Below are 25,703 nucleotides of genomic sequence, written 5' to 3' on the forward strand. Positions count from 1 at the left end.
TTACTAGTTGCTACTGGTCGCTATACTTGCATTACCCAACTTTGCCTTTTTCATATAGATAACTTTAGTGGTCATTTGAATTGTCATGATTAAGTAGTACTTAGCAGACTCGATTAAGTGTATCGCCTGATAAATAGTGTAATAAGATCCCTAAACGGTATAAACACGCCTCAAATATATGATTATACTCTGTTAACCGAAAAACGAGTATCTACCAAAAATAAAAAGGTAAAGGAAGCCATCCAACGAGTACTAGCCAGGTGTCAAAGATGACAAGTTATTGAAATTCAAGCCAATAGATAAAGCCCACTTCATTACATAACTTTTTTTTTTTTGTTGGTAAAATACGTGAGCTACCATCACTTTGCCTCCTGGTGTTAGGGAGGAAGACACGATGAAAAAAGCAGCACCAAAAGTTTGAACACTGGCTTTGTGGAAGTTAATGATTAATCAAAAAGAGTTTTAAGTTTTGATCTATTTTATTTATCGTATGAGATAAAGCTGACTAGTAATTTTATATCAAGTTTGAAAACGCGGAAAAATATAGAGGAAGAATTTGTTATGATCAGTCAAAGCTTATATAAAATGTAAAAATTCCTTACATATTTCGTATATATTTTATATTTGATAGAAAAAGAGTTCTAACCTAATTAATTATTACTAAACTAGAATAATATTGTGAAAAATCAACATACGTTACTTCATTATAAAAATTTAATCGCACCAGACGTTTACATCAAACTACGTCAACTTACTTTGTTAAGTGATTCCATAAGGTGAAGATACATATTAATAATTAACTATGTTAATTGAACGAGATGACTCTATCTTCAAACGCACGTGAAGGAAAGTAATTCTCAGATAATCTCATTAAGTTCATTACATTTGTGAATAATTTCCACACAGTTCTCCACACTAAGAAAATAAATAGTGATACCCCTAGTTATAATAATGGTGGAAAATCTATTAAAATTAGAAACTAGAAAACCTATTCCGATATTTTGATTTCAAACCCAATTTAGACATTACTTAAAGAAACTAGTATCAAATGTCAAATCCTAGTTACTATTGGTTTCTGACTCTAGTTTTAATTTAGTAAGTTAAATCATAGAAAAATAGAAATTAATCAAGTATTAGATAATTGGTCCCCGTAACCCCCCAGCGCACTCAAAAAGTGTCAAACAGTCCTTCGTATGCTCCTATATAAAGCACACCCATCCTTCAGTCTAAGCCAGTCCAACCAAAATTCCTTCTTTCAAAGCTTTAACTGTCCAGAATTTGCAGAAGTCCTTATCCATAGGATATATAAATTCAGTGTCACATTATTTATTTTGAATAGCAAAAAACAAAAACAAAAAAGAATAATACAATAACTCTATAGTATTATCAGAATGGGTAACGCAGATTATGAGTACCCATCAATGATGAATAATGGAGAAAGCACAGGCCTAGGCATACACAGAGTTCAAGTTCCTCCACCACAGCCTTTTTTCAAGTCACTAAAAAATACCGTGAAGGAAACTTTATTTCCAGATGATCCACTTAAGCAATTCAAGAACCAAACACCCCTCAGAAAATTCATACTTGGTCTTCAGTATTTTTTTCCAATTCTTGATTGGGGTTCTCGTTACAATTTCGGGTTCTTCAAATCGGATCTTATTTCTGGAATTACCATTGCTAGTCTTGCTATTCCTCAGGGAATAAGCTATGCTAAGCTCGGGAACTTGCCCCCTATACTTGGCCTCTGTAAGTCATGATAATTTTTAAAAATGTTTGGTAATTTTTTTTTCAAGAATTCTTTTTAGGAAAAGTTCATTTTATGATGTTTAGTTAACGGACAATGTATTCAAATATCTTTTGGGCGGAAGTAATTTTTTATAAACATCTTACTATTTAACTTTATATTACTTGCTCTAACTGATACATAGACATATTATTAATGTTTAGGGTTAACGAAATTTTATGAAAACACTCTTGGCCTTTGATTTGCTATTATTTTAGGAGTATTAATCTTTATAATATCTTCTTCTTTTCTTAAAATGTTTTCCATCCAACAACCATGTTCTGAAAAGTACTTCCTTCAAACATATTTTACATGAAAAAAGCTTTCCATGGAAAATGACTTCTTTCCTACCAAATATATTTTTTGTGACGGCTAGTTAGTTATCGGTGGTGGATGCAGAGTTTTCACAAATGGAGTTCAACATTTACTATATATGCATAGAAAGTTGACCTTGTAGATATAGGAAGTGTGATTTAAACTTTATAGCAACTTATGTTTTTAATTTTTTTTTCTTGTTCTGCAGATTCGAGCTTTGTTCCACCATTAGTGTACGCATTAATGGGAAGTTCAAGAGATTTAGCAGTGGGAACAGTTGCTGTTGGATCTCTTCTCATGGCTTCTATGTTGGGTAACGAAGTTAACGCTAGTGAAAATCCAACTCTATATCTTCATCTTGCTTTCACTGCCACATTGTTCGCTGGATTATTTGAAGTTGCTCTTGGATTTTTCAGGTTAGTAAGCTATGGCTAGTATAATTTAACGTGTTATAATAGATTATCTTATTTACATATTTGATATAAATAGCTACTAGTTACTGTGAGTAACTTAATTTGAAGATATAAAAATATATACAATATAATACTCCCTCCGTTCCAAAATAGTTGTTACGTTTTTTTTTTTTAAGGTTAAACTACATGAACTTTGACCAACATTTTAAGATGTGTTTTTTTACCATATTGATATCAGAAGGATTACAACTTATAGCACCTTTTGTATAGTTTTTTAATAGCTAAATCTTAATTTTAAAATATTGAATCAATCAAATTCAATTTAGCTTCGAAAATTAGTCAAATTGACTATCGAAAGGCAAAACATGATGGTACTTTGGAATGAAGGGAGTATCATTGTGCAGAACTTATATTCTACTTTTGAGTGTTGCTAAATCACATCCACATTATTTGGTAGAATATCATTATTACTATCATAAGTTGATGGAAATGAAAATTATTGTATTAATGATTTTTACAGGCTGGGATTTATAGTGGATTTTTTATCACATGCAACTATAGTTGGATTTATGGGAGGAGCAGCTACAGTGGTGATACTTCAGCAGCTAAAGGGAATACTTGGGCTTGAACATTTCACCCATGCTACTGATGTTGTCTCTGTCTTACGTTCTGTCTTTACCCAAACTCACCAGGTCTCTCTCTCTCTCATGAGATTGTTTCATGTCTTTGAATCTTTACGTCACATGTCCCAAGTCTATAGTGGGTGGTAGAGACGGAGCTAAGATTTTAAGTTTTTAAATATTTAGATTCTAAATTACAAAAAGGCAAGTTATTGGGTTTTTATAAATTATTTATGCATGTTAAATGAATTTTTTTATTTAAATACAGAGTTTGAATCAAATTTATTGATTCTGCGGAACTCGTAAGCAATACCATAGCTTTGCCTTTGGTAGACAAAATAAAAATGATTATAACTTTTTAAGGAGTTGTCTTTTTAAAAAAAATCACAATCAGGTCACTTAAAAATTACAAGTATATTTATAACAAGCATGGTTTGCTAATTTGTAAAATATATAGATGGTAGATATCTTCTAGTTACATGCTGATTCTTTCTTCCCTTTTTTTTTTTGTTAAAATTTAAGAGAATTGCTTACTCGTGTCCAAAAGCAATTATTTTAATTAATTGAAACATGACCCTTTCTTTACTTTCCCGTGGAGAATCAAATTTTTGTAGTGTAAAATGACTCTTGAAGAATGAAATTTACGTTTTAGATTAGTTATTATCTTCCACTACTGACTTATTTATGGTATTTGTTACTTTCTTCGAATACACTACTGATCGTTAATGATATAAATAATTGCAGTGGCGATGGGAAAGTGCGGTCCTGGGATTTTGTTTCCTTTTCTACCTGATGCTGGCCAAATTTTTCGTAAGTATACACACTGACTCTGACCTTTGGAAATGTGAACAGTATCCACAAGTCAAAAGCAGTCCACTAAAAGTGGAAACCTTTTAGACATGCAATGCCCTATTACGTTTTCATACCTTAATTTCCTTAATAATTTCATACCAAACCTCAACTCTTATGTCCTAGTCTTCCAAACAACATTTTTTTTTGGCTTGACACTGACTTTGCTCCTAGAATATAAATTAACCTACTCCCACTCCGAACAAGCCAACAAATTAAAGCAAACTTTCCTTAATTTCTCGTAAAAGAAAGAAAATTCAATTTTATATTTTGTTAAGTAATTTATAGTAAAATTTCGAAGAGTTTGTTGTTAAATGAAGTTGCAGTATCAATATTAAATGGCATTCATGCATCCATGCAGAGCCAAAAGAGACCTAAGCTGTTCTGGATATCGGCGATGGCGCCATTAACGTCCGTCATATTGGGAACTATTCTCGTTTATATAACGCACGCTGAAAAACACGGAGTCGCAGTGGTAAGACATTTAATTGGATTTACATTATATATATTGATACTATGTAATAGTTACTATCCATGTAATTTAACTTATTATGACAGCAGTTTAGTTACCATATTTACTATGTTATCGATCGCCTAGCATAAAAACTGACCTGTGTAATTACATTATCTATATTATTTTAAAAGCATGAATACAAATGTTGGTTGACCAAAATATCCTTCAAATATTGAATGACGTTTATATCCTTTAAAGATAAATTATGTGTTAATGAATAATACTATAATGGATAAAATTGTAAATCCTAAAACTTCTCCTAATATGAAATTGCATAAAATTTTAATCTTAATCAAAGTTCCAAAACGTGTAGCTGTTTTAATGAGACCTACTAACATTAGTTTTAATCTTATGTAGGACTCTGACTCATCCAATTCTATTGTACTCAAAACTTTTTGCTATTCTTTTTTCCTTAAATCATCAGATGCCTAATATTGCAATTCCTTCATTGTAAGTAATTAGAGAGTGGATCAAGGGATCTATCATTAGGCGATATGTCTACATTTAGCTCCGAATTATCCCTTCTTTTAATAGGGTTTTTTCGGTGACAAGGTAGACACATATTTTTTTATTTTTTTTAAATACTTTTACCTAATCAAAAAAATCTCCAAGAATTTCAATGATTTCTTTCTATTATTATACTTTTTAAATCCACAATAGGAGTATTTATTTATTATTAAAAAACACGAATGTCAAAAGCGAAATGTCAGACTACCGTGTGAAGTGAGGAAAGGTAACTGAAATTGAAGGACACAATTTTTTTAAAAAAATATACTTTATCTTAGTTTTATGATTAATTTTATTTCTTTTAGAAAATAAAGATATGCCAAAACTGAATTAAATTGCCCAAATATATTTTGTTAAGATTGACTTGGAATAACATGCGTAGCCTGTTCATAGAAACTAGTAAGTAACATGCATGGTTGTGTTAAAAAAATTACTTCAGAGGTGCATATATAAAACTTTTACGCAACTCCTTTTAGTGTCTTTCTTGAAAGCTATATGTGTCATTCAGAATCTGCAGAAGATATATAATTAGCTTAATTTAAGAACTTCATTTGACTCTAAACTGCTACTTACTGATTAATTACTAATTTCTTTGAGGTTTAAGTATCCTACACATTTTAGGACAACACGACCTACCAGTGCCAAAATTGGTTAGGCGCTGATAATTCGAGTTGTTCATATTCATTATCAGCACATGAATAAGACACTTCTGATTGATAGCTTTGTTTTTCCTTAAATAAGTTGGTCAACTTGACTCTCAAAAACAAGACAACAAATTAAGTGAAATGAAAAAGTTTTTATTTGTGCCTAAGTGTTTTGTCAGTCACGGGTTTCAATCGCATACAATTCAAATAGGGTCATTGGCACTTTTATCCCCATTTTGTGCTGGTCTTTAATTGTAGAGAAAAACTTTTTCCGTAGGGCTTAAGTTCATATTTTCGCATAATATTATCTCACAAGTTATGTCCCGTGCCTGTAAAGAATTTATGCCCGCAAGGCATAAGCTTTATTTTGAAGGGTAAAAATTAAAGACCAGCCCATTTGAAGACCAAACCGTGCAATTTCTTCATAAAAATACGAGAACTTTGCGATGGCGAGCTCTTCACGAAAGAGGTTAACGTAACAAAGAAATTTATAGTAGTAAATCACCTAACATATAACTACAAATAATTGCTCATATTTAATTAGCGAGATTATAAATCTGAAACATAATGCATTTAAGCTAACAAGTTCAAATACGCTTAATAATGTATTTTATATACTGTCAGTGTATGGTAGCTATAGAAGAGATTGTTGTGATAATTGTGGTTGCATTGCGTCATTCATTATGTGGAATAATTGGATTTTTATGTGAATGATTAAAAAATAAAAATAAAAATGGAACAGATTGGGGAGCTGAAGAAAGGGTTAAATCCACCATCAATAATGGATCTGTCATTTGGATCGAAATATATGACAACGGCTATCAAAACAGGCATAGTCACGGGTGTCATTTCTCTTGCTGTAAGCTTCCTTTTTCCAAATTTCAATTCCTTTGTTTTATTCTCCTGCAATTCCAGCTACGTACTTGCATTATTGTTCAGTACTAGGGCGGCAGCTGCCTTTTTTTTTAACAGCTATTTACGATTTCAATAACAGGCATACAAAACATGTGTGCATGAATGGATCTACCTTGTTTGACTGTATAGATAATACACAAACACAGACAATAGGTCGATATATACTGCTTGAGAATAATGCCAAGTAAATATCAATCTAGGACAAGAAGTAGCTAAGATCCAAGCCTTCTTACAGGTTGAATTGTGAAGATATACATAGACATCGCTTACATAGAATTTTATGTACGCTGTTGAATTATATATAGGTAGTTGAATATTTATTTAAAAAATTTAACTTATACAATGATAAAGAATGTTTCCTGATAACTAGCTAGTCCCGCTTCTTTTAGGTAGTCTGATAGTATGAAAAAACTTTTACAATATAAATGTGTGAAAGTTAATAAGTTCTTTTTTAAAAAAGAAAAGTATATGAATTTACACTACTGGAAATGGAGGATTTTCCCACCGATATTTAGTGGGAAATTTGTGCTACAAAACATGATTTTTCCACTTCATTTCCACCGAACAATATCACTGGGAAAACGCATGGTGGAAAACAGGTTCTCATTGAAACATTAGGAAACTTCTTCATTTTTCCATGTGAAAACTCAACTATTTAGGTTTTTCCCACCGACAATCAGTGGGAAAAAAGTGAATTTTTAATAGTGTTATATGATTTTTTTCACACTCATTACCATAAAGTGTAGTTAATTGCCTGGTATGTTATAAAAAATGAGATTGAAGTAGATTTGAGAGTTGAGACTCCTCACAATTAATACAGCACAAAATTAAAATCATTTTGTGGATCTGACAGGAAGGAATAGCTGTAGGAAGAAGTTTTGCAATGTACAAGAACTACAATATAGATGGAAATAAAGAGATGATTGCTTTTGGGATGATGAACATTGTTGGCTCCTGCACCTCCTGCTACCTCACTACTGGTATGTTCCTACATGACTACATACATACCAATATCATCTCTGACTTAAGAGCCTGTTTGGATGGGCTTAAAAAAGAAATTAGTAAGTTGTTTTCAAATTATAAGTTCTTTTTTAGATAAATGGCAAACCAAACGCCTAATTATTTTTTGGGGAGACTTATTTTAAGACAAAATGATTTTTAAATTTTGTACCAAACACTAAAAAAAAAAGCTAAAAACAAATTTTATAAAGAACTTATAAACAATCCAAACGGGGTCTTAGTCTTTATCTCTCTTTCCTCTTTTATTTTCCTTTATGGGCCGAAAGTTTACTATCACTCTTGTCCCACTTGGGCCCATACCATGTAGGAACCCGAAACCCCCCACCTAACCACTGGAAAAAGACTTAGGCTACATTTGATCTCGAAAACATGAACTTCATAAAATTGACTGGTTCTTCCGGTGCAACGTGGACCATGCACTAAAAGATAGATTTTTCCTTATAACATAACGTTTGGATCGACCACAGACATGTCGACTAATTATACTTGACGCATGTTACTTTGTACCAACAGAACATAGGTACCGGATAACTCTGTTTACTAAGTTTAAACAAGTAGGAACAAATGATCTAGTGCTTTTTTCCTGTGTTGACTCGACTAGTGAGATGCATCTACTTTTAACGAGTATGTCATGAGTTCGAGTCACAATATTTGTAAGGAGGAGTTCAATTTATTTATTCTTTTCGAGGTGGGAAAAGGGGAAAAGTAAAAGAATAAGGAATGTAGGATGAGGCACGTCTTTCGCTCAGTGTTTTCACCTTGGACAAATATAAATTGATAGATAAATGTCGTAGCAAATCCATGTTTAACACTTGACTACCATAACGTTAAGGCTAGCAACGTATAGAAGTTAAACTCTTTTTATATGTTTTGAGATAACTCTCTAATACAACAAATGACCGTACGTGCAGGGCCATTTTCGCGATCAGCAGTGAATTTCAACGCAGGATGCAAAACAGCTGTATCAAATATTGTCATGGCACTGGCTGTGATGGTGACATTGTTGTTGCTAACACCATTGTTTCACTTCACTCCCCTCGTCGTGTTGTCGTCCATTATAATCGCTGCCATGCTCGGCCTCATCGACTATAATGCCGCCATTCATCTCTGGCATGTCGACAAGTTCGACTTCTTGGTTTGCATAAGTGCATACATTGGCGTTGTCTTTGGCAGCATTGAAATTGGCTTAATCTTAGCTGTGAGTACTCCTTCCTTAGAGTTTGAAATTCAAGAAGTTTTTTGCACTACTAGATCATTTAAAAGATAAGTGGACGTAATAAGTGGAACTATTTAGGCTATAAACAAAATAGATAACATGTTACAACCAGTGGCGGAGAAGAAATATATATACAAGGTTCAAACAACTACTAAAATGTCATGCCCAAGATTTGAACTAATTCGATCTTAAGTAATTTTTGAGCTTCCTTTATCACAATGCTAGAATCTTCTCTTATAGTCAAGGTATTCAACAATTTAAATATAACAATAACGAATTCTTTTTTGCCTATTTGCACACTATAATTTTCCGGCAAGGGGATTGAATTGAAACCCCCACCGCCCCCCCCCCCCCCCCCACCCCAAAAACAAAAAAAAAAAAAAAAAAACAAAACCAAAACCCCTTTTTTATTTTTTTTACAACCGTGGTCCGTAGTGTCCATCTGGTAGTGTAAAGTTCTTTTATATTGGGCGGAAGTTAAGCTTGATTTTAAAAAAAAAAAAAAAGAGTAGAGTCTCACACTTGATACAAACAGTTACTGTACTTAACTTTGTTAGGGTACTTGATCTAATATAGAAACCCAGATTTAACTGCTGATTGTTTTGTTGACTTATAAATTGTTGTTTAATGCAAATGCAGGTAGGGTTATCGATATTAAGGGTGTTGCTTTTTGTAGCAAGGCCAAGGACTACAGTACTTGGTAACATCCCAGATTCTATGATCTACAGAAATGTTGAGCAATACCCAGACACAAACAATGTTCCAGGCGTTCTCATACTTGACATTGGAGCCCCTATTTACTTCACTAATTCTAGCTATTTAAGAGAAAGGTAATTATTTTGAACAAGTATATAAAGCTTTTAATCTAAAATATACAAATAATTACAATTTGCAACCTCTTAATGCAAATAATTATAATGGGGTTAATTCAATTCCTTGTTATATAGGATCTCAAGGTGGATTGATGACGAGGAAGACAAGTTAAAATCTTCAGGAGAAACAACTTTGCAGTATGTCATACTTGATATGGGAGGTTAGTTAATTTATGGTGTATATTATTTCGAAAAACCAGTAATACATATGTAGTTGATAAATAAACTGAATTTGAGCAGCACTGACAGCTAAAATTCTTTGATGGGCAGCTGTAGGGAACATTGATACAAGTGGAATTAGCATGTTTGAAGAAGTCCAGAAAAATCTTGATAGAAGAGATCTCAAGGTCGGCCATTTTCCTGTTTCTTACTTCATTAAGCAAAGTTATTTTTGGATTTAAATATAAACTGCTACCATTATGAAGTAGTAAATATGTAGCATAGGATTTAACTTACATACATGCAAAGAATTTTTACACAATTAGTGCATTATAACAAGCAATTTGCCTTCTTCTAAGGATTCAAGTTATATATATACTAAAAATATAAAGAATGTTCACCAGTACTATCAAGGTAATTAACCTAATATAACAGGTTGTTGCTCTATTTTCCAAAATTATCATAACAAACATGCGATAAGGGTTACATGATGTTATAAATTAACTTAACATGGTGTAAAAAAAATTATACACCATCCGCTTACAAAACTTAAACTCCTTTTAGGTTACTAGTCCCCCTTTTATGATCAGTTACTTGTTATCTTTCAGGTGACATGACAATATGATTTTTTTTTATTTTTTTTTTTGATACTGTCACTGTATAAAAGTTAAATTCCTCTAAATTATTATTTTATTTTTTGTGTGGCATTGCAGCTTGTGTTGGCAAATCCAGGAGCCGAGGTGATGAAGAAGTTGAACAAGGCCAAATTCATAGAGACATTAGGACAAGAATGGATGTTCCTAACAGTGGGGGAAGCTGTGGAAGCATGCAACTTCATGCTTCACTCCTGCAAACCTAAATCTTCAACAGATGAAGCTTCCCAAAAATGGAGCAACAACGTTTGACTTCAAATTAATTCGATCAGTTTACTTTATTAGTATTTATTATCGAACAGTGTTTTAGTGGTTCATGTGTGCGTCTAATTTGTAAAGATGCAGCATATCATTATTTGGCTTCAAAGGAGTCAAGATTCTGCTGCAGAACTCTTCCATACAATAAACTGGAAGGGGTTTTATTTCTCTCCCACATTTTAAAGAATGAATATCACCTTTATACTCATTTGTAGCTTTTATTTATCTGCAACGATCTGTACTCCACTCCACTCCAACCCCCCCCCCCCCGCCCCGGCACCCCAACAATATATGAGGAACTTTAGATTTTCATTCTTTTTTTATTTTTCTCGGAAGTAAGAAAAGGTTTAGTTTTTCATTATCGGATCAGTTTTGTGGGTATTCATTATTATCTTTGGCCCATGCCAGAACTTTTATAGAGTTAAGACTAGCATATAATGCTATTGTTTACACTGGACTAATTTCTGTTTCACATCATAGTGTTATTTCCCAAGATCAATTAGCCGACCCCTACAGTAAAAGATTATCTCGTAAAATGTAGCTCTTTCTGCACCATAGGCTTAAGCATTTCACCAATGTGTTTCTACAAATAAGGCAAGTAAGCTTATTTGGAAAGACTAGACTCTAATTGGTAGAATTTAAAGATAAAAGCATGCTAATAAGGCTAAAAATGCTTGGGATGTAAAGAAGTAAATTCTTAGAATCTAAAGAAAATTGTACAAGAATAGAAAGGAATTATATAAATGAAAGGAGCTGAATATGTGCTTGTACTGAATGATGCACAATCTATGTATAGCTACGGACCTGGACCTAAACCACTATCATGGTGTGGTAGCTCCTATTTGTTCTCTCAAAACTTAGCACCGCAGAGACATCCATTATTGGGGAAATGAACAAACAGAGATAAAAAGGATAGGCTACAATCGAGTGTGAACTGTGAAGGGGTGATTGCATTTGGTAACTTATAAAGAGCCAGCTTTTACTTAAAAGTATTCTTAAACCAAAATCAATCACCATCAGAAGCACTTCTAAGAGTTTATACATCTAAGATAGCATAGAAATGCTTTCTAGTCTGAATTTTTTTTGGTGGAGTAACTATGCTTTCTAGTCTTAATTGAGAGGCCCTTTAAGTGAAGTCACAGTAGGTATATATTGAATCAAAATTACCGTCATGTTGCATTTCAAACATTTATATGTGATTTAACATACTATATATCCCTATAGAAATTGGGCAAGTCTGGAGATGGTTCCCTCCATTGTATAACTTCCTACATATCCCTACGGAAATGGGAAAGTCTAAAATAGTCGAGGCTTTAAATGCTGAATGAATAAGTGTAAACTTCACTTTACATAACTTCCTTTTTTTCCTTCCATGAATGTTGACTAGAATTATTTCAGAAAGACCTTTACTTTCCCTCTATCCTTTAAACCTTTTTCCAGAAAGAGAGATGTAGTAATCCAATAAAGGTTAAGCCCCTTCACTCTACTAACTTGTCATCCTTGACAGTTGATTCAAGTCTCAAGTTAAGTGCAGATGCTCTACGAGAAGCTATATATCACAACAAAAAGAAAAAGACTAATGATTAGAATAAAACAGAAAGATTATACCTAAATGACATGTGAAACAGTTTAGACGATCATTTACATCGAGCATCCTTTTTTGGTAATCTGTAGGTGTTTAGTCAATTTGTCCCTTGTTAATCTCCCCAGTGATTCGATCTGCTTGCAGCTCTGTCCCTCATATCCTGGGTCGTGATGACCAGATACGGCAACGTCAGGATGTAATTTGTCTCCACAATCAATAATAATATTATGAAGTAAACAACACACGAGGATGATACTAGGTAGTTTCTGTTTATCAGGTCTCCACATAACCTTATTAAGGATTCTCCAACTTCCCTTCAATTGCGAGAAAGCTTTGACCGCGACTGACCTTGCAGTCTCATGCACTGCATTGAAATCCAGCACGGAATCTGAGAACTCGTCGTCATCACCTTCATAAGGTGTAATAAGCCATGGAAGAAGAGGGTAACCAAAACCTCCTATAATGTACTCTCTAATTTCTGCTCCTTCAGAAACATTTCCGTTTAAACGATCACCACTTTCACAGAGTCTGTAAAATCCTGAGCACTTGAACAGCCTTGAAGTGGTCATGCCCCCAGGCCAGCCTGTCACAATATCTAAAAAACGCATCTCGTTATCCACGATGCCTTGCAAAAGCATGCTGTAATTATTTTCCTGATCACACCAATCATCTGAGGTTTGAATAGCGGGAAGGGTCATTACGATGTGAGTTGCATCAATTGCTCCACAACAGTTACGTAAACCAAATGATTTTTCAAATTCAGACTTGATTTTTTCCATCTTACTAGGTTCTGGCCAATTAAGATGGTGCTTTGCCCGTTCTTCCAGTGCTTCAATGAATCTCCAGGTGACCTGAGAGACAGTGGACTGCCCAACTCCGAATGATGCCCCAACTGAAACTTGGGATTCACCAGAAGCCAACCTTCGCAACGCAATTGCAACTTGTTTCTCAACACTAAGAAGCCTTCCCTCAATGTTTATGAGACCTGAAGGAGGTCTTGAGATAAGGTCCTCCCTTACAAGTGAACATATGTAATCAAAAGTCTTCTTTGAAACACGGAAAAAATACTTGAAACCTTCCTCTTCATCACATGGTACACCAGAACCTGCAGGATATAATAGGTATAGGAGTGAGTTAATCCCTGCATTGCTGAGACCAAAAAAGATTTATAAGAAAACAAATTGCAAAAAGATCTCTTGAGGAAATCAGGAGTTTTTAATCAAAATTGTCCTTTATCTGTGCAGCACCTTTGGTCTAACTAACACAATGGACTTAAAAACTAACGTTGACTACCAAAAACACGGCAAAAATAAAAAAAGAAAACCGACCGAACCGACTCCGATTACTATCCCAACTATGACAGCTTCTGCCAGAGAACGTTTTCAATGTAAAAGTTCTGGCTTCGACTATGTCTACCCACACTGGTGGAATTACTTCATTAGCTACGGGTTCAAACGAACCCGATAGCTTTTGCTTAGATGTTGTATTTATATTAGGGAATTAGTTGCGAAGTCAGGAACTAAGACAAGCTATGGGTTCGGTCAGAAGTCACAAACTTCAAATTCTGGCTCAGCCTCTTTCTACACAATCCTAGACTTTAATACTTTGGGTTTCAGAATTAATTAAACATTTAAACTTCAAGCAAGAGAGTCCATTTCCAACGCGAGTCTTAAATAAGCAATTTCACTTCTTCCTAATGTAAGATGTTTTACTTCAAGTACGTATATATAATCCAGAGATAAATGCAGTAAAATCGATCAATTAATTCTAAGTTCCAAACTAGTTGGAGCCAGAAATATGACTCATCACACTATTTTTCACACTACCCTTCAACCTATGGAAAATTACACTGTTTACATAGGTAAAACGTTTCTTCTATGTATATATACTATAATTTGAATCACTTTGAATTCTTCGTGTGGTTACTTTTTTATACTTTCACACTACCCTTCAACCTATGGAAAATTACACTGTTTAGATGGGTAAAAAGTTTCTTTTATGTATATATACTATAAGTTGAATCCCTTTGAATTCTTCGTGTGGTTACTTTTTTCAACTTTAACTCCCTCAGTGGCCCCGCCACATAAAACGAATTACACAAAGAAGGGGTTCAAATAATGCACTAAATTTGATGAAATTAGGCTTAAAGTTCCAATTTTGACATTTACCAACACCCGAATTGAGATCTAAGCAAAGTCTTATACAGCTATAGTGAATTCTTTTATTGATGAAGACAGCTATAATGAATGCTTTAACAGTGATAGAAGGCAAATGGACTTGAAATACAAGTCAATTTTGCAGATTTAAGCTAAAAAGTAGTAAAAGAATGGAATTTTAACCTGGGATTGGTGAATTCTTGTGCCAAAAACTATCCCACCAATCACATTCAGTTCCTTTATTCTCAACAGGAACAATGTTGATGGATTTGTCTTTCTTGATTTTGCCTTTTATTTTCTTCAACTTCTTTGAATCTTTCTTCGTCTTCTTTGATTTGTTTAGTGGAGCCATCCACCGATGTGTTACAGTGATTTTTACAGGGAAAGCTTCGATTGGAACATCACAAGTAAAATCAAACCTCTTCTTTGTTGTCGAGGTTACTGTTTCTTTGGTCTTTTTGTTTGTTAAATAGGTGGGCTGCTTTTAATGGGCCCTTTTACCGTAGTCAAGAGATGACCCAATGGAATTTCTAAGGCCCCATGCTTTGGCTTGTTGGCCAGTTTTGGGACGGACTGCCTTAATAACTATCGGTCATTTGCACGATTGCCTTCAAAGGCACCGGTCCTAATTTTTATCCCTCAAATTTGCCTTAATTTTTTTTTATATTTTTTTCGCTAAAAAAAAATTAATTTTAAGTTTAAATTTTTGCTCAGTCAAAAATTTTAAAAAAAATAATAATTCAAGAGAGCTTGAATTCGCATGGCAGTATTTTTACAATCTCAAAACTATTTTCAAATCTCTACCTTAAGAGAGTTTCGATGCAAAAAAAATTCCCGCTCGTTGCGCTTACGAATCTAAACCTCTGCCTTGCGAAATTTCTTGTTTTTTTTTTTTTTTTTTTTTTACTGGCTGGGATTGGAACCCAGAACTTTAGGATATTAGGTGAAGAACAAAAATTAAAGATCACCAATTTAAGGGGAAAAAATGAATAACTATAATTTGAAATGTAATTGGGAAAATTTATTTTGAAGGAGAAAATAAAATTTTGAATAAAAATATCTCTAGCTAAAACATGGAAAAGATCTAGTATATAGTGTTAAAGTTCGAAATTTTAACAAGTGAAACTCTAGTACAATATGTCGAGTTCGAATTCAAGGACAGGATCTTTAATTTTCAGTTGTTAAAACATGAGTTCAAGGAGTCTTCCATTGAGTTCAAACTCGACGATTATATTTGTGTTCTTATGTGTAAAACCGTGAACTCGAAGACTCTTTCCTTAAGTTCTTTCACATTGTCAAGTATTCTGTTGTTCGATACATCTTTGAGTTCTTAGCTGCAGAACCGCGAATTCAAAGAAAGGGTCCTTAGGTTCAAACTTCATCAATGATTCATGGAGTTCAAAATCCAAGAATGATTTATGAAGTTCAACTTTTCATAATATAAGTGTAAAATCATTTTGAAGTTCAAACCTAAGGAACAATTTACATGTTTTTCCGTGCTTTAACTGAGGCTATCTTTGTAAAAAAAAATCATTAAAATGTGGCTAAATATTAAATAATTTCGAAACACTGACTAAAACTTAATTAGTGATGCAAATAGTGGCTAAAACACTAAGTAATCACGGTAAGAAGCGGTTCCCTTTTAATATATCTTACGTGGCACGAATTCAAATTAGTTCAAGTCGTAATGCAAGTACTAAACGCTAGGAAGAGGGGCATTATATTTGGTAACTTATCACTTATCGAAAACATTGGGGACGGAAATGTTCAAATTTACTAAACCTTAATCGCAACTTCGTCTTCACCCAACGGTTTTTGGCGGCGGCGTTGCTAATCTTCAACGGCAAAAAGGTATCTTTCGTTCTCTTCAGTTTTCATTATTCCTTTCTGGGTACAAAAGTTCTTTCTTTAACTATTCAGTCCCTTCCTTTTTGTAATTTTATGTGGGAGTATATGTTTTTGCTTTTTATTTTTATTTTTTTATGTTATTATTATCTTCATATCCCCAAATTTTGCAGCTACTGCTTCTTTGATGCCCATAAAGGCAACTAATTGGTTTTTATACTTGTAAAAATTGAAGCTTTTCTTTTCTTTTCTTTTTTTGATAAAGAAATTGAAGCTTTCTTTTAGCTACAATAAAGAACACTTCAAGAAAAAATACTTTCCCTCTATTTTAAGCTATAATGGTAGCTCTGTGTCTTTTCTTGATTAATTAGTTAGAAGTGGTATAGTCGCATTTATTGATGAATTTCCTTTCTTCTTTTTTTTTCTTTTTTTTTAAATTACTGTAGTGTTCGGACTAGCTTGCGTGTACCTAATTAATTCCATGGGTATCTGCTACCTCCCAACCAACATAGATATCGGATAACTTTCTTTACCAAGGTTTAGAGTTTGACAGATGGGATGAAATCACCTTGTGCTTTTGCCTTCGCTGGGATTTGAACGTGAGACTTCGTGATTTTCAACCCAGTTCATTGACTGCTACACCATACCCTTGGGTGGCAAAAGAATTTCCTTTTGTATGCAAGAGATAAAGAACTCTGTTTTATGGAAGCCTAAAGTTTTGATTATCCATTTTTTTTACTTATTTGTTTATTTATTTTTTGCACCTGAAGTTAATTGAAGATCTCACAAAGATGGAAATCAAGACAGATGGAAGTGATGGATCCTTGGTTTTAATCAAGCAAGGAGCTGAGGCTGTGAGTTCATATTTAATTATTCACAATTATGTTCATATTCACAATACTACTAATTCTGCCAATGTTCATTTGATGGCAAGTAGTTGTTGACACTTGACACTGGGATTTCTGTAACATTTTGTCTTGTTTCTCTATTGATATCAGAGGGTATTTGAGTCAACATTTGTGGGCAGTAGGAGGTGTATTATCAAGGAACGGTTTTCTAAGAAATACAGGCATCCGACGTTGGACTCAAAACTCACTCTTAAACGGTTGAATGCGGTTGGTGTAAATGATACCTATTCTTTCCTTAATCTTTCTTAAAGCTAGAGAGATTAGAATTGAAATTCTGGTGCAGGAGGCAAGGTGCATGACAAAAGCTAGACGGCTTGGTGTTGTTACTCCAGTGCTTTATGCTGTTGACCCTGTTATGCATACTCTCACCTTTGAATATGTCGAAGGTCCTTCTGTGAAAGATATATTCCTTGAGTTTGGATTAGTTGGTGTTGACGAAGAACGGATGGCTGATATTGCAACACAGATTGGTAATGCGATTGGCAAAATACACGATGGTGGCCTAGTCCATGGCGATTTGACAACATCAAACATGTTATTCAGGAGTGCTGCCAATCAGCTGGTGGATATTTTTCTCCCTCTCTTTTAGAATGAAAGAATTACATTTTTGGACCGCTCAAAAAATTAATAGCAAGCAAATGTATAGATTTTGTATATTAAGTATAAATATACATATAATATTCATAATCAGTGTATATGTTTTGTATATTTGGCTAGCAAGCCGTAATTAATTTCAGCCGACAGGCCAAAAATGAAAAAAAATGCCTATTCCTCTGACTCTCATGATTGACTTTTTCTTTAATTTCTTCCATTGTTTGCCTTTTTCTCTTGGTTTGGAGGATGAAGTGTTACGGTCACGGTCAATGAGATTTTTTTTTTTTTTTTTTTTTTTTTTTCAATGATACTTTTTCTACAGGTGCTGATTGACTTTGGTCTAAGCTTTACTTCAACGCTTCCGGAAGATAAAGCAGTTGATTTATATGTACTAGAACGTGCTTTACTCTCGATGCACTCTTCTTGTGGAAATGTGGTAAGCTCTGTCTATCTATTGTGTTGTGGTTAGAAACAACCTCTCTACCTTCTCAAGGTAGGGGTAAGGTCTGCGTACACTCTACCCTCCCCAGACTCCATTGGTGGGGTTACACTGGGTTTGTTGTTGTTGTCTCTGCTTCTGTTGGTGTTTGTTTCTAACAAACTTGAGCGTCTGATTAAGTATTTTACTGACATAAAAGAAGCCTTGTTAAGGATTAAGTGCTCCTAATTAGGATAATAGAACTATATCTTTCTTGTGGTTCAGAAACCGGAACCTTATTTTGGCCACTCACCACATGTGAATCTTTTCAGTTTTTTCAAGAGGCATGTGGATAATGGTTTTATTTTTGGTTTGTAGCAAAACCATTGGACTTTAACTTTTATTGAAGATCAGATTAATCTTCTATGGTTTATATGGTTATCACAGATGGACCAGATACTTGCTGCATACAAGAAATCCTCAAAGCAGTGGTCATCAACCTGGAACAAGCTTGCCCAAGGTGCTGCCGACCCTTCCTTCACGTCCCTTTCTGTTTATTACCTTATTATTCCCAGAAAGAAGAGATAACATATGGTTTCTTTATGTTTTTTCTTTCTGATTTTGGTGACTTATTTCAGTGAGGCAAAGAGGAAGAAAGCGCACAATGGTTGGTTGAAGCTTCCCCTGATTCTGCACTCCACATTAAGATCGGACTTGGTCTCTATGCAAATAGTATTTATAAGTTTCTACGTGGGTATTTCTTGCCCTTCATTAACAGTCATTCAAATTTCAATTTATAACCATGTAGCACTTGGACACTACAGGATGAACAACAATACTGTCTGTGCATCTGCTTCAAAAAGTGCACTATTTACTGTACTTTTACATGAACATGTTGTCTATACACTCCTTGCATACAGTTGTTGATTTAGGAGCTGTCTCTATTAATTTGCAAATGGTTTTCTTATTTATTTTCAGTGAAAAGAACAGATCCTATAGGACAGGAGAAACCGAAAAACCTGTTCATCGCAAAGACCAGTCTGTATTTGTTGCAGTCTTGATTATTGTCAGGGTGACTGATGCTGCTACTTGTTTGAAGTTGCCCAGCATCTACTATTCTTATTCAACTTTGGTCATGTACGCGCCCAATGATTATTTCTTTTTCTTTTATGCAAACATAGTTCGAACATAAAGTAATAGTAATGAGTTAAGTTGAACCTACCATCCTAAATCTGCATGTACATGTCCTAATGAATACAGTGGGCATTTGGGCCTTGACGCCACATTGTGTGGACCGTCCAAGTTACCGAAATCTAAGAAAATAAAGGTTTTCTTTCATCAATAATAATACACCACTTCTTAAGTCGGGAACCAAGTCTGGAAACAAATTGATCTCCCACTGAAATGTTGTAGGGTGTCTTACTTCCACTCTTTCTGAATTTAAAAAACCCTTACCCCCGGTTTGGATGGTGGTTTCCGTGGTTAATTAATGTATGGTTTTAAATCCTTGTTTCGATTGTTTAAAATAATAAACCCGTGGTTCATCCCATGGTTGTATAACCATGAAAAATTCCAATTTTTGTAACCACGAATTTGGTGGTTTTTCCGTGATTACGTATTTCATTTCTCCATTATACCCCACCCTTCACCTTCCACCCCATCCCACCCCCACCCCCACGCAACCCTACCCCTGTGCCACGCTCCACCATCCACCCCGCCCCGCCACTCACCCCCACTCCCGCGGTACCCCCCCCCACCCCCAACTACTCCACTCCTCTGTCACTCACCCCCACTCACCCCCACCACCCACTACCTCTCACAACTGCCCAACCCCATCCCACAACCACTCACCCCACTACCACCCATTACCCCCACTTTCATCCCACAACCACCCACCCTCCACCACCCCCGCCACCCCCACGACCCTCGACACCACCCACCCACCCCCACAACCACTCACCCCGCCCTGCCACCTACTACCTACTTATTTTTTAAAGTTCCTATTTATTCTTTACCTGAGTTTTATTAATATATATTGTTATACCTCGCATTTTGTACATTGGAATATTCCGAGTCAATCGCGGGAAGTTAAGGACAAGACCATTTTTTTTCGACTTTGTTTTAAGACGTAAGTTGTTTATGAATTATGTTGGGAGGAAAATTTGCAAAAGTTATTTATAGAAAGTTGGCCATTTCATGAAATTAAAGACCAAGTGGCCATATAATGTAGGTGGGCCATACCATGGATTTATAATACAAGCTTATAAAAGAAGATGAATTAATCATCTTCATGCTTTCATCCTAGAAAATCTGGAGAAAAAGAAAAAAAAAAAAAAAAAAAGAGAGGCATGTACACGCGGCGTACGTGCATGCAATTATATATATATGTGTGTGGGATTCTTTCATAACTTATCATTTAACTTCAAGAAAGAAAGAGAGGGAAGAGAGAGGGTTCGGCCAAGGCGTGACGACCCTTGAAGATTATGGAAAAAAATTTTTCTTCTAGTTTTCCACTAATCGTGAGGTCCCTCGTAATAAGTCGTTGAACAAGAAAGCTGTCCGTTCTGGAGTCTTGGCCGAGTCGAAAAAGGTAAGGTTCACATGTTTTATGGATGTTTTGGAAACATGAAAATCATGAAATGTCAGGTGTGGATGTGTGGCCGTGAGTGGCTACCTTAGTGTAGGAAGAATGAATCAAGGTTATTTAGTGTTTTTAGGTTGTTGTTATGTATTCTATGATGGAAATGAAGATTTAATGATTCTCTTGTAAATTGTGTGGGCTGATTTGAATATAATGTGATTTCAATATAATTTCTTGAATTTATGAAAATGATGTTGCTAGCGTATGGAATCCCATGAATTCGGAAGAATGAAATGTGTTGCCATTACGTTTGGCTGAATATGGCAAGTTTCGGTGGCATTATATGTTTGCTTGGATATTGTATGGACTATTTGAAATGTTCTTGAATAGTGTTTGAATGGCCTTTTAATAATATTTGAACGTATGATCATTGGTGTTAGTTTGAATGTACGAAGATTATTTGAATAAATGAATATTGTCGACCTATGTAGAAAGGAATCGTTAATGTTAGAATGCGTTATGAATTGATCATGGATGTTGTCATTATGATTGTTGGTTTGGTTGTTGTTGGTTTGGCGTTGATTAAAATTGTCGAGTTAGAATCTCGGGAGGGCGCATTTACGGGGGAAATGCCGCCGAAATTCTATGGAACAAATGTTGATTCAAGATTTGGATTCTTAAGGACTCTAATTAATGTTTGAGTAAATGTGACCAAACGTAGATTTGGAGAAGTTGGAGCTTGAATTTGGAGGAGCGTAAGAAGAAAAAGGTATGTAAGGCTTCACTCTTCTTCCTTTGGCATGTCTTAGATGTAATGACCCCGAATACGTGTCTCGGGACCACTCTAATTCTAGAAATCCGAGCTGAATTTGACTACTATTCATTCAAAAAGATTGAAGTAAATGCTCGCGAATAGTTAAAAGAATTGTCTAAACACCTAACTTGCATGAATAAGATCCGACTACCCTAAAACTCTCATAAGTAATGTTATGAAATGTATTATACGTAAATTGTGTACGCCGCCTCATTTGACCGAGGTGGGCCCACTATTCCCGAATTCCCTCCTATTGTCCCATTAGGCTTATTTCCGTACTATAGTTAATGGGAGTTCTTGGTTATCATTCCGACTACCAAACAATAGCTGTTCTAACTAAACCATTGACCCCAAGGCATGATTTTCCTTCCTAAAAGTTTACAAATGTTTTCCAAAATATTCATTTTCCTCCAAAAACCAAGTTTTACAATATTGAAAGTCTTAATGACTAAAAACGACGACTATGGTTCTACGATGATAATGATGATGCCGTATATGAGAAAAAGTATATGACGAATATGTCAAGGATATGTTCTTACTACGAATATGACGATATGAAATGTTAAGCTATTTTTGGATAATGACTATTTTGAAGGTTTTAAAGTAAACGAAATGATGCCTATGATTACGTATATGTTTTTTTCCATGAAGTTATTCTCCGTTGATAGTCTCGCCTTATATAAATTGTTCCTTCAGTGAGACAAAGCGCCCATGGTTATTCCATATTAAGCGACGGAGGTTATCGACCTTACGTCACTCCGATAGAGTCATAGCTTTTCTTTGGGCTCCCCGTACTATGCTATGATATATGTATATATATATGTATATAGGGAAGATGGGAGCGAAGAGTGCTATAGATTTATTATACACCACATGTAGCCGTATTTGACTTGATATCATCCCGGACGCGGGGATGCCCTGGACACACGGATATATATATTTATGGTTAAATGGATCGGTACAACGGCCACGCCGCAATATGATATGTGCTATTTTCTATATATGTGAAAGAAATGTTTTCAAGGAAAAGATAAGCATGCATGGCATCCGCCCCCGGGGGGCACCTCGATGCTTGAGTTACTCGCTATCCGATGATATGTTCTATGTTTCCATGCAGTTATTGTTCACATGTACAGGTTATTCCTTTACCTTACGATATGATATCCTGTTATTATACATGCTTATATCCCTTACTATGTTGCTACTCTCTACCTTCACATACTCGCATGGCATCGTACCGACCCCTCTTCTTCTTGGGTATGCCGCGTTTGATCACCTGCCAGTACACCTGAGATGAGCCGAATCTAGCATAGAGGATGTTCGGCGAACAGAGTTGGTAGCTCCACTTGTTCCGCAGTGCCTTAGCCAAGTCGGAGCATAGATGCTGCGATACTTTGATCGAAGTTAGAGACTTTGCGAACGTTAGTCGCGGGTATTGGGTTGTCGGTTTTAAAGTTCGATATGTTATTATGTTTCGTGTCACGAGTCCTATGTGATGTCCGATTTTACTCATGAAAAAAAAAAAAAAAATCTATGTACACATTTCTAACTGATTCATAAGTTCATATGTGTAAAGAAGAGTTGAAGTGTTCGGCTTTCTTATTCGGGTGCCCATTACACCCTAGTAAGATCGGGGTGTGACAAAGTGGTATCGGAAAAGGTCGGTCTAAGGGTTGTCTCGCAAAGTCGTGTCATGCTGTTTATGGGTGTGAAGCGGGCCACGTTTATAAACGGGAGGTCATCTAGGAATTGTTGACCTTCCTTCGTTCTAAGATCACGCGATGTGGCCGTGTAGAAAATAAGATCCTTATGCTTCACCGTCGATTTCGGCGGGCGCTCGGTATCGACGAAAACATCGTGAATGGGGCCGAGGCTATGGAAGATCAAAAGAGGTAAGACTGGATGGATATGTTTGCTCCGTTACGTGAAACTGAGAGCCAGATAGGAAATAGTCATATGCACAGGCGGAAGGTGAACATCGGGAAACGAAAAGGGTAAAACAGTCATTGTAAAAGGAAGAACGTATTATGAAAACGTCTCGGAATCTGTAAAGCTTCGATTGGCTCTAGATCAGGTAGTAAAAGGTATACGAGGAAGGAGACGTGAAAATATCAGCGTTAAGGCATCAAATTTCAAAGAAAGTTTCGAGGTTAAGCGTGCTCGGGGAGCAATTCTAGATGGGTGACCCATAGGAAGTTTACAAGAATTCAACATATTCGGACATATGAGACAAATGAGAAGTTGAGTTAGCCTAAGGAAACTAGAGCGTATGGAATGATTGGAGACCGTAAGAGGACGCTGACGAGGCGGGTTGCTCGGTGAAAGAGACAAAGTACATCACGGCTTAGAAATAGGATAGGCTTGAATGTTGTTTGGAAGTATTTTGTGGATTAGTTGATAGTAATTATATATTTATATGAAGGTGTAGGATATCGCATATATGATTGTATCGGTGGACATGTGAGTCCCATCAAAGACGGTATAAAGGCATCAATCGAAAGAAAAGTTTGGTGACAAGAGTAAATGGTACAAGTATTGCAAAATAGCTACGTATTTTACTATAAGGTTAAGGCTGAAATTAGTATAATGATATTTGGAAAGAAGGAGAGTGAGTAGATAGAAAACGAAGAAATCTAAGTGTCGGAAGGAAGCGAAGGTAAGATTTCAAGAGAACTTTGGTTATCATAATAGAAGCACGGCCAAATTGAAATTGGAAATAATGACGTAGTTAAGCGGATAATGGTATAAGTACACCCCAAAAAGGAAGCGGATGAGAGAGAAAGCTAGATCGGAACAATTACCACGTGAACATATAACTTCGAGCCACAATGCCCCCCCCCCCCCCCCCCCCCCACCGAGATAAGTTAGTAAGGCCAGAGATCGACACAAAATCGATTAATTAAGAAGGTGTGAGGAGTTTTGTAGAAACCTTGGATGACATAACGTATGAAGATGAGAACATGTCTATGAAATAACTTAAGAGGAAGTGTGAAGGAGTAGCGAAGTGACGCTGAGGTATTTCTTGGGCCAATTTGAACATTTTCGCGTATTCCGGGTAACGTAATGGGTAACAAGAGGATAAGGAGCGAAAAGACCTTCGAACTAAAGGTATAGAAGGTACTAGCAAAGGCAACGAACTCGAGGGGACACTTAGAATGACGGTGCCAGTGGTAGCAAAAAGAACAGCGACGAATAGGCTAAAGGGAACTCCTCCGAGGTGCTTGTGCCTTGAGATGACTAGTTGAACATTCGAGGACGAATGTTCTAAAGGGGGGAAGGATGTTATACCTCGCATTTTGTACATTGGAATATTCCGAGTCAATCGCGGGAAGTTAAGGACAAGACCATTTTTTTTCGACTTTGTTTTAAGACGTAAGTTGTTTATGAATTATGTTGGGAGGAGACATTAAGGAAAATTTGGGGCCAAAAGTTATTTATAGAAAGTTGGCCATTTCATGAAATTAAAGACCAAGTGGCCATATAATGTAGGTGGGCCATGGGCCACATGGATTTATAATACAAGCTTATAAAAGAAGATGAATTAATCATCTTCATCTTTTTCATCCTAGAAAATTCTAGAGAATTGAAGAAAAGTGGAGAAAAAGAAAAAAAAAAAAAAAAAAAAAAAAAGAGGAGAGGCATGCACATGACCGGCCATGTGCATGCAATTATATATATATGTGTGTGTGGGATGAATCACAAGACATAACTTATCATTTAACTTCAAGAAAAATGGAAAGAAAGAGGAAGAGAAAGAGGTTCGGCCACAACCCCTGGAAGATGATCATGGAAAAAAATATGTTTTCTTCTAGTTTTCCACTAATTGGGAGGTCCTCGTCGACGTGGAGTAGTCGTTGGAACAAGAAAGCTATCCGTCCTTGCAAATGGAGTCTTGGCCGAGGAGGAGGATTGAAAGAAAAAGGTAAGGTTCTATCCTCTTTTACATGTTTTATGGATGTTTTGGACGTGTTGTAGTGTGTGGAAGCGGATGAAAATCATGAAATGTTGTGTGTGGATGTGTGGCCGTGAGTGGCTACTTAGTGTAGGAAGAATGAATCAAGGTT

At 35.5% G+C, this 25,703-nt stretch overlaps 3 protein-coding genes across 3 annotated transcripts; 2 read left to right on the top strand and 1 right to left on the bottom strand.

Annotated features, from left to right (window-relative positions):
* Nucleotides 1–1,215: 1,215 nt before the first annotated feature.
* LOC132053071 (sulfate transporter 3.1-like) lies at nucleotides 1,216–10,938 on the top strand. Its single transcript, XM_059444902.1, has 12 exons — nucleotides 1,216–1,746; nucleotides 2,307–2,514; nucleotides 3,032–3,203; nucleotides 3,876–3,941; nucleotides 4,342–4,455; nucleotides 6,388–6,504; nucleotides 7,414–7,540; nucleotides 8,492–8,778; nucleotides 9,436–9,626; nucleotides 9,744–9,829; nucleotides 9,939–10,015; nucleotides 10,541–10,938. Exons 1-12 carry the CDS (start codon nucleotides 1,392–1,394, stop codon nucleotides 10,730–10,732), a joined length of 1,992 nt encoding a protein of 663 aa, XP_059300885.1. The 5' UTR covers nucleotides 1,216–1,391; the 3' UTR covers nucleotides 10,733–10,938.
* On the bottom strand, nucleotides 8,205–14,911 carry LOC132053072 (protein ANTAGONIST OF LIKE HETEROCHROMATIN PROTEIN 1). Its single transcript, XM_059444903.1, has 3 exons — nucleotides 14,663–14,911; nucleotides 12,347–13,428; nucleotides 8,205–8,827 (listed from the first exon to the last, which is right to left on the bottom strand). Exons 1-2 carry the CDS (start codon nucleotides 14,829–14,831, stop codon nucleotides 12,380–12,382), a joined length of 1,218 nt encoding a protein of 405 aa, XP_059300886.1. The 5' UTR covers nucleotides 14,832–14,911; the 3' UTR covers nucleotides 8,205–8,827; nucleotides 12,347–12,379.
* A 1,327-nt stretch (nucleotides 14,912–16,238) lies between these two features.
* LOC132054734 (uncharacterized) lies at nucleotides 16,239–19,033 on the top strand. The gene is made up of 7 exons (XM_059446702.1): nucleotides 16,239–16,339; nucleotides 17,105–17,178; nucleotides 17,323–17,439; nucleotides 17,516–17,794; nucleotides 18,149–18,262; nucleotides 18,692–18,764; nucleotides 18,883–19,033. Exons 2-7 carry the CDS (start codon nucleotides 17,116–17,118, stop codon nucleotides 18,918–18,920), a joined length of 684 nt encoding a protein of 227 aa, XP_059302685.1. The 5' UTR covers nucleotides 16,239–16,339; nucleotides 17,105–17,115; the 3' UTR covers nucleotides 18,921–19,033.
* Nucleotides 19,034–25,703: the final 6,670 nt, after the last annotated feature.

Source organism: Lycium ferocissimum, chromosome 4 (genome assembly GCF_029784015.1).
Source record: "Lycium ferocissimum isolate CSIRO_LF1 chromosome 4, AGI_CSIRO_Lferr_CH_V1, whole genome shotgun sequence".
NCBI classification, from domain to species: Eukaryota; Viridiplantae; Streptophyta; class Magnoliopsida; order Solanales; family Solanaceae; genus Lycium; species Lycium ferocissimum.

What these genes read in the sequence shown, in the direction of transcription:
- LOC132053071 (XM_059444902.1), top strand. Translation starts at nt 1,392, where the DNA reads ATGGGTAACGCAGATTATGAGTACCCATCAATGATGAATAATGGAGAA. An exon ending in GTTGCTCTTGGATTTTTCAG is followed by an intron (nt 2,515 to 3,031) that starts GTTAGTAAGCTA and finishes TGATTTTTACAG; the next exon opens with GCTGGGATTTATAGTGGATT. An exon ending in AAATTGGCTTAATCTTAGCT is followed by an intron (nt 8,779 to 9,435) that starts GTGAGTACTCCT and finishes ATGCAAATGCAG; the next exon opens with GTAGGGTTATCGATATTAAG.
- LOC132053072 (XM_059444903.1), bottom strand. Translation starts at nt 14,831, where the DNA reads ATGGCTCCACTAAACAAATCAAAGAAGACGAAGAAAGATTCAAAGAAG. An exon ending in CAAGAATTCACCAATCCCAG is followed by an intron (nt 13,429 to 14,662) that starts GTTAAAATTCCA and finishes TATATCCTGCAG; the next exon opens with GTTCTGGTGTACCATGTGAT.
- LOC132054734 (XM_059446702.1), top strand. Translation starts at nt 17,116, where the DNA reads ATGGAAATCAAGACAGATGGAAGTGATGGATCCTTGGTTTTAATCAAG. An exon ending in GGAGTGCTGCCAATCAGCTG is followed by an intron (nt 17,795 to 18,148) that starts GTGGATATTTTT and finishes CTTTTTCTACAG; the next exon opens with GTGCTGATTGACTTTGGTCT. An exon ending in ACTCTTCTTGTGGAAATGTG is followed by an intron (nt 18,263 to 18,691) that starts GTAAGCTCTGTC and finishes TGGTTATCACAG; the next exon opens with ATGGACCAGATACTTGCTGC.